This window comes from Dinoponera quadriceps, unplaced genomic scaffold (genome assembly GCF_001313825.1).
Source record: "Dinoponera quadriceps isolate SergipeBrazil2010 unplaced genomic scaffold, ASM131382v1 scaffold1056, whole genome shotgun sequence".
NCBI lineage: Eukaryota > Metazoa > Arthropoda > Insecta > Hymenoptera > Formicidae > Dinoponera > Dinoponera quadriceps.
Window position 1 is genome coordinate 26,379 of NW_014555131.1, and position 8,440 is coordinate 34,818.

At 46.9% G+C, this 8,440-nt stretch overlaps 1 protein-coding gene across 2 annotated transcripts; it reads right to left on the reverse strand.

The window, feature by feature from the left end:
* Positions 1-7: 7 nt before the first annotated feature.
* Positions 8-7,462, reverse strand: LOC106743039 (fructose-bisphosphate aldolase). Of its 2 annotated transcripts, XM_014616526.1 has the most exons (6): positions 7,275-7,462; positions 4,831-5,040; positions 4,054-4,497; positions 3,269-3,622; positions 1,941-2,086; positions 1,104-1,193 (listed from the first exon to the last, which is right to left on the reverse strand). In XM_014616526.1, the coding sequence occupies exons 2-5, from the start codon at positions 5,035-5,037 to the stop codon at positions 1,991-1,993; spliced, it is 1,101 nt and encodes a 366-aa protein (XP_014472012.1). In that variant the 5' UTR covers positions 5,038-5,040; positions 7,275-7,462; the 3' UTR covers positions 1,104-1,193; positions 1,941-1,990. The 2 variants fall into 2 exon arrangements, with proteins under 2 accessions (XP_014472011.1, XP_014472012.1); XM_014616525.1 differs by lacking the exons at positions 1,941-2,086; positions 7,275-7,462 and having other exon boundaries at positions 8-1,193.
* Positions 7,463-8,440: the final 978 nt, after the last annotated feature.

The window sequence follows — 8,440 nt, forward strand, 5'->3', positions numbered from 1 at the left end:
CACAGACTCTTTTTTTGCCCTCCACAGTTGTATTTGGTGACCTAGATTACAATGAAAATATTTAGGTATAACATTGACGTACGAGATAGTTTTCAAATATAGATTACTCGAATTTCTATGCAAGATACATATAATATTGTATAATTAGATGACACAATATAGCACGATTTTGTAATACTCGACTCATTCGCTAACAAACAACATTTATTATTCGCTTTATTTTGCTTAGTTCTTTTTTTTCGTGCGCTGTTATTATTTTTTTTACACGTAGAATACCGTATAACGACATTGACAATATATATATGTATATATATATATACATATATATATATATATTTATATTTATATCTGCTTTGTATATCTCGTAGTGTTACAGAATATATAATAATCACGTATCGCGCGTAATATCGGGTGTCGCGAAATCTGTTCGCGATCGGTGCGTAACGCCTGAATCTTTTTCATTCTTCGATCATCGATGCCGGTGGATCTCGTAGATATCGCGAAAATAAAACGCATCGAGAGGAAAAATATCGAGAAGAAGTCAAAGGCTCATCGGAAAGGAAATTTCCCGGCTCGATATTTCGTACACATTCCTCGCAAGGTCCTCCTCGGTCAAGTTGACCGTGTCGGACAAATCGGCTGCCGCACAGGACAACCCGCACGAGGTTCCCCGCAAGCTTTCAGTCGATCTTCCGAGTGAATTCGCTGTACAAAATATCAGCCCGAGTTACGGAATCGGACCGGATGACGTGGGATCAAATTAAGATCGCTACTCGATCGATCGAACTTCGCTCGAGAAAGAAGACAGAGATGAAACCGAAAGTCCGGCCGGTTAAAACTCGATTTAGGAATACACAATTATCCGTGAAAAACGGTGTCACGGTAAAGCTTAGTGACGAGCGATCTTGATTTAGGCTTGGTGCGTCTTCGTACGTCCGGATCGTCCTTGATCCCCTCTCTCCTCCCCGGTGGAATTCTTTCTTCTTTGCGCGGATACGATGGGAAACGACGGCGATGATGATGACCCTGCGAGGTGTTTCCAGTTCGGCGACTTAGTCTCGCGTTTAACGGTACTCTTTTGCATCTTTCTACGGGTCGACCTAATACGCGTGGTTGGCGACGAAGAGCGCCGCGTCTCCCGCGGCGCCGCTAACGCCACCCGCGTACTTGCCGAGCGCTGACTCGCTGTTGGCCTGGACGGGAAACAGACAAGCACGATTTCATTCGCGATATTCGCCGAGCGTTTCCTCGGAGAGGACTCTTTTTCTCGCAAGATACAGTAGCGAAAATTGAAAAAAAAAAAATGAAAGAGACGAGCATTCAAAGAAATCTCCGAGAGAATTTTGCAAATATTCAGTCACCCTTGAACTTTATTGTAAGAAACATGCTCCTTTTAATTCGATGGTTTTAATTTTAACTTGATTAATAGAAACGCAAAGTCGTGAATTTCGTTTCAGATTTCCCGGGGAAAAAAGAGATCACGCATGAAATTTGCCCATATATGACTGTAAATAATCATATATGTCCTCAACGAAAAAATACCGTTTTTTACAAAATACCGTTTACAAATTACATACAAATACAGTCAAATAAATGCTCCTGACAATATTGACGTTTGATTAAATGACATAACATTATCTTTTTCGTATAAACATGTGTGATCATACATGTAACCACATATATGGGCAAAATTCACATATGATTTTATGTAATTATATATAATCATATACAATCATTTTTCCCAGGTTTTATTAATGGTTTCGTTATTTTTTGTCAGAGTGAGAAATGTCAACGTCTCGTGGATCACTCAAATTACATATTTTTATTGTAAAAAGGAACGTTTGAAATTTCGAAATGATCCGTATATACGTGGATGGTTGAGAACATGTTTATCCACGAGGGGTTAACGTCTCCCCTTGACGTTGATCCGTTGTACTTACTGCCACGGGAGAAACGGACCGCGCGGAAAGGCGAGATTTTTGTTTTGTTTTTAGTAGGCGTGAGATTTGACGTAGAGAGAAGTGCCGGCGGCTTTGCTAGAAATGCTGCCTGCGACGTACTTGCCTTGGCAGGCTGCGGCGTTTGCCTAAACAAGCACACAATACACAACATGCACAGAAATGCGTGCCGTCTCGCAGCTTCGCGTGTACTGCTCCGAGCGGCCGCAACTGCGGAAGAGGAAAAGGAGAAAGAAAAAAAAGAAAAGTAACGAGATTTCTTTTCTACCGAGGAAAATTACTTGCCAGCTGCCGCATGCGGAAGCGCAGAGGCTGGGCAAAAGTGCAAAGGGCAACTCTTCGGGGAACGTGAATGTTAGAACGAGAAATCACTTTGAAAAGTAAAACGAAGATCAAAGACGGAGCCGGCTAGTGACAGCTACTATCTGTGGACGCGGCGAAGAGAGAGAGAGAGAGAGAAAGGAGAGTGAAACGTGAATAAAAAGTGAGCATAGCTACTAGCAGCCACGAACTCGAAACTAGTGCATGCAATCTAATTATTCAATCATCTAATTATCTAACTCTCAATTATCACGGGCACGGTGGGAGCAAATGGCGCAATACCGCGGGCATTTTTTACGAGAATGCGAAAAACAGGAGGAAGAGAAGCAGCTTTTACTTTACACGGTGAAAAACACGTTGTTGTACTTGCGTTAAGATCGGTTCTTGTTGAAATTTCTGTGTTGAACGTTTTCAACACAAACGTGTGTTAATTTAATATTATTGTGTGTATGTTATGTCAATATTTTGTTATGTCAATGTTGAGTTGACATTCAATATGTGCAAGTGTTAAAATGATACATACTTCAGCGTTTGATTAACATGTTCCAGATATTATAATTTTCTGTTAATTTTTGACATAATATTTGTGTTACTTTCAATGCATTCACCTTGTATTAAGTTAACACAAAAATTTGTATTTGCGAATCGTTTAGGACACGTGAAATGTGTTAAATTCGGCAGAAAATTCTTTACTGTCTACGTTCAAGAGTAGATTTGAGAATCGTTCCGTCAGTGTATCGTCATCTTCTCGATCGTCACGAGAACAGATAATTAGTAAAATCGAACTGATGTCTCTCTTCCCATCCTGTTAATATCAATTAACGCGTAACAGTGTTAACTCGCCGTCCGGGTTCGACCGAACATGTTATCCGGACTGTCGACGGCGACAAATTGATAATTGAGAGTTAACGATCGACTAACGTGTTGTTAACACAGATAATTCAAGAAAAACGCCGTCTTGGCAGGAGATCGCGCGTATTCGCGCTTACCTTGGCCCTCTTGATCAGTTCTTCCTGGCCGGCGGCGACCTGGTCGGCTTTGCCACCCCAGGCGCGGAGCACGGAGGCTTGAAGAGCGCGGCCGTAGCTGAAGGTGAGCGCCCAGGGTTTCTTCGCCGGGAACTTGTTAATGGCGTCCAGATTGACCGACGCCTCCTCCTCGGACTGGCCGCCGCTGAGGAAGGTGATGCCGGGTACCGCCGGTGGCACGGTGCGCATCAACGCGGTCACCGTCGCCGCCGCGATTTCCTGCGGAGTCGATCTCGTCGGGCAGCTCTGGCCTGGCGTCACCATGTTGGGCTTCAGCAGAGTGCCCTCGAGGTACACGTGGTGGTCCGAGAGCGCCTGAAAACATACAAGACGGGTCAGAGCTTGAAAATTTATCGCACGACTCAGCCTCGGTCGATCGAAGCTCGATTTGATCCAACTGCTTTTTTCCTCGGTACAAAAGACGTATTAAAGAAGTTTAAAGGACATCCTGCTTTTTCAGACGACTTTCTGCCTTTGAGAAAATTGCGCTGTTCGGATAGATACGGCGACCAAAAAGTCAGGCACGGCTTGGAAAACACGTCTTATCTCCGAAGGAACGTCCGTCTTATCTGAGACAACGCCTTATCTTTCTTGGCAAATTATTAGACTTCATTCTCGAAAATTCACGACGATTTCTACAATTGCACTACGGAACGTAGGAAGCGAGTCCCGCTATTTTACTCGTTCCTGCGAGGATCGTGCGATCAGAACGCAAACGGAGGCCGACCGGTAAGACGAGTAAGTACCTTGTAAACGGCCGCCAAGACCTCTTCCGTCACCTTTTGGCAACGGGCGAGATCGTGATCGCCGTCGGGCAGGATCTCAGGCTCCACGATCGGCACGATCCTGGCGCTCTGGCAGATAGAGGCGTAGCGCGCCAGCACGTTGGCGTTCTCCAAGATCGCGAGCTTGCTCGGCGTGTCCTTGGTGATCTTCAGCACGCATCGCCACTTGGCGAAGTGGCAGCCGTCCTTCTTGTACTGGATGCAGCGCGCCTGCAGGTCGTCGAGACCCTGGGTCGTGCACTCGTTGTCCGTGCCGAAAAGCGGCACCACGCCTTTGTCGACCTTGATGCCGGGGATGATGTTACGCTCCTTCAGTAACTCGACGAACGGCGTGCCGTCGTCGGCTTTCTGGTAGAGGGTCTCGTGGAAGAGGATCACCCCGGAGATGTGCTGACTGATGACGTCCTGAGGGAGAGAGAAGCGAGCTCGAGCGTACGTTCGCGCGATGCGTCTTTGTCGCTCGAGCGAAGATCGCGCGATCGACGGGGAATCGCAAGAAGAAAGTCCACCAACGACTAATTTATATACTACGTGTAACCAATTATTTGGTTAGTGTAACCAAATCATTTAGTTACACGCATACCGTGCTACCAATCTAAATTTAGTTACTGTAACAAATCATTCGGTCGGAACTATTTCACTAAATGTTTGGTGACTGTTGACCAAACTTTTTTTCTCAGCGTAATAAATTTAGCATCTATGGTTAATTCTTCCTCCAAGGTTGTGGCTCGACTGTACCTTCGCTGTGGTGAAAAGCAGCTGTCTGTAGGCCCTGCGGTTATCCTCATTATTCTCGACGTTGATGTCCTGAAGACGCTTGCCTATCGTCGCGGTTGACTCGTCGGCGGCGAGGATGCCCCTGCCGGATCCTACAATCTGCCGGGCGATCGTACTTAATTCCTGCTTCAGCTCAGGATCGGCATGGCTGTACTTCTCTGCGACCATTTTCTGCAAAACGCCAAAATGCCGTCCAATGCCTAATTATCCGGTCACGCTTGAATCGATCTCCCCTCCCCTCCATCATGAAGATAATATCCCGAATCTCAGTTGGAATTCACGAGACAACGAATTGTGTTGCGATTAATCGCGAGGAGGGATGACAATTGATACACGCTGAAGTTAACCGAGAATATTGCCGGTCGCGTCGATTCGGCGGAGAAGACGAGCCTGCAATTTCGAGTCGACTCGAAAGTCTCCGATTTTCGAGTCTGACGGAGCGAGTCGGCAACGGAGACCTTGCCGACTCCGTTGATACGTAACGCGCGCATTTCTCTATCGGGTTAAGAGAAAATTCCCTCCCGTGTGACGTCGACCAACTCGACTGATGAAACGGCACCCCGGAGAGACGAAAACGCCTTTAATATTGCAAATGAAGCGGAAGGATCGGACGCGCAGAATGAAAGTGCCTCTTAGCGTCGGCACGTCCTCGACGTGGCATATATCCGTGAAATAATTGCAGACGTCGTTTATCATGTATGGCGTCGTCGCCTGTCCTTCGTTGTTCGCGCGAATTGACGGTGCCCGAAACTCGTCGGGAAAAAAACTTAATTGTGTACTTCGCATTCAGCTGCTCGTATATGTGTGTGTGTGTGTGTATTCGTTGATTTTCCCCAATCTTTTCGACGAGATTACATTTATTCTAAAGACGTCAGTTCTCCATACACATCGTTCTCGACGTTTCTCGAAATCCGCTCATCATTTGCTTTGATTTTTGAAATATCGGAAATATATCTAGTTTCACCGACGAGACGCGTGATTTTGATCGGTAGATCTTAATAGATTTTGCAGGAATTTTATTTCTCGCCGTAGAAATTAAAAAAAGGTAAAACGATAAAGGAGGCGAGAAAAATTAAAAGGACGAAAGCAACGGGAAGAAATGGTGTTGCGAGGAAGGTCTCGAAATAGGGTCAGAGGTACGCGCGGAGATGAAGGCAGATCGACGTTTCCTCTGCTACAGGGAGAACGAGTCAGTTATAAGCTATAGAGCTATATCGTGCTATATTTATCGCGCGCGATGAAACGTGAGTAATGTTTCAGGTATCCCCGATAACGGCCAATTCCTCTCTGAATTCTCGATTCATGGGAGGTTTCAGGATTGCGTGCGTGTAGCCGAGACTTAATGGAATTACAGTCTATCGGTCATAAAGCAATACGATCGATTCTTCGAGTCGTGTGTTTACGATGCGTTGCACGAAGTTCTGCCAGCCGTGCGATTTATCCGATTTACACTTGTTGATAACTCTCGTTATCGATAATTCGCTCGGCAAACGCCCGTTTGGCGCCGGAACTTGGTGCTCGCGTGACAAATCGTGCGGAAACCGTTGTTTCACATTTAAAAACTAGATCTCCACAATTTTGTGAAAAGAGAAAGAGAGAGAGAGAGAGAGAGAAAGCGCTAGATTAGACAAAATATAATTACGCAATAATTTCCTCGCAATTTCTGTCTTATTCTTGGCGTGTTGCGACCGGTCCTGCTTCTCTCTTATCAAAGAACCAGCGAACCGATTTGACACTGGTGAAATTTACATCTCGGTATCGCGAGCACGAAAGAGAAGCTCGTCCCTCACCGATCGTCACGGATATAAACAAATCTTTCCCGATGTTTCTACGATCTGTAACTCGGACACCCGTTAGTGTCGGTGCACAATAGGTATTTCAAGCCTTAAGCCTTAAGAAATTGACTAATTACAACTAATTATTCTCTTCACATTTGACTGTGATCGGTGAATTTCTTAACACGTTCATTGCCAAGCTGAAAATTGGAATTTCGTGTGGTGGCCAAATTTTTCTTGTTTTTTATTTAGTTTTTATTGTGCTTAAAATAAGTTAATATATTATTTATATGCTTTTATTATTATGTACATAGGATTTATGTATTCTAAATATCTATTACGCGATAACGTATGATCGGCCGTTTGGTGAAAATTCGCATCACGCGATATCGCGTGCTTGCCAATGAACGTGTTAAGGCTTAAGGCTTAAAATGTTTACTGAGGACCGACACTTATGAAACTGTTCGGAATGAATTGACGATCGGAATCATTCAGTTATTTTCCACGTTTCCTCATTGTATTTTACAGGGAATAATTAAACGATTCCGAACGAGTCCATAATTTTCATGCACCGTCCGGCAAAGTTAGCACGTAGTACGATGATCTCAGATTCGGACGTCGGTCTCTTACCTCTCTCGAGGACCCACCGGGATGATCGAAGCGTGCGCTCCGCCGTGGCGTCACCGAGCGTAAATAAGAGTGCGCAGCATCCCGTCAGCCGTTCTGCGTGGTACGCATACGCACGACGGCAGAACGACGGCGATAGAAATGATACTGTGTACTACCAGCAATGATAATAATAAACGGGAATAATAAGCGCGCTCATCACGCGGAGACGACCGGGATATATCGGACTTACGGCGCGATCGCCGACCAACGTAGTCGAACGCTCTCGTCGTTCGCCGGTTGCCTTTCGCACCCCCGCGCCGGATGTTGTCGCGCGACGATGCGAGATCCGCGGCCTGCGGCTGTGCATCTTTTAGCGATCAGTCGAACACCGATACGAGGTAAAAAGAGATACCCGGAGTATAAAGGAAGAGAGAGAAAGAGAGATGGAGAGAGAGGGAAAAAGAGGGAGATAAAGCGAGAGGAAGCGGGAGAGAGAGAGACAGAGTGTGTAGACAAGATAAACGCAACAATCGTGCGATACGACAACGGGGCCCTGTATACGGGGTAGGCCCCGCGCGCTGCGATATGCCACCCCCCCGTTCGACTACATCTCGGCTGTTCGCGTTCCGGAGCGGAGGAACTCGCGCGCGCGTCTCGCACGGCCGCGAGTCGCCGACTGGTTTTATCCGGTCTACCCCCCCCCCCGGCGCACCCCTTTCTTCCCCCGGTACACTCTCGCCCACGGCGCAAGGGGTGGTTAGGTGGGTGTACCTGGCTGCAGTGCAGTGTCGTAACNCGGCGCAAGGGGTGGTTAGGTGGGTGTACCTGGCTGCAGTGCAGTGTCGTAACTGTAAGATCAGGGGGGACGAAAGGGGTCGGTAGTCGAGCAGTAGGGATGACGGAAGATGCGTCCTGCACTGTTGTGTCAGCGGGGGAGGCAAGAAAGAGAGAGAGAGAGAGAGAGAGAGAGGAAGAGGGGAAGACCGACAGACAGATCGAGGGAAGGGAAGAGAGAGAGAGAGAGAGAAAGAGAGAGAGAGAGGGTGGAGAGCGGGCTAGCCGCAATGCAGCACGCGCAGACGTCGTCGGCACCGTTCCGAGAATGCCCCTGCTCTCACCCAGCTTTCACCCTGAATTCGTGTGACTTGAGACACCGGCGATCCGGTCGGAACCGGCGATCGGCGCCG

Coding starts and splice junctions, on each gene's coding strand:
- LOC106743039 (XM_014616526.1), bottom strand. CDS start 5,037: ATGGTCGCAGAGAAGTACAGCCATGCCGATCCTGAGCTGAAGCAGGAA. Junction 3,623..4,053: donor TCTTGGCGGCCGTTTACAAG/GTACTTACTCGT, acceptor GTATGTTTTCAG/GCGCTCTCGGACCACCACGT. Junction 2,087..3,268: donor AACTGATCAAGAGGGCCAAG/GTAAGCGCGAAT, acceptor GTGCTTGTTTAG/GCAAACGCCGCAGCCTGCCA.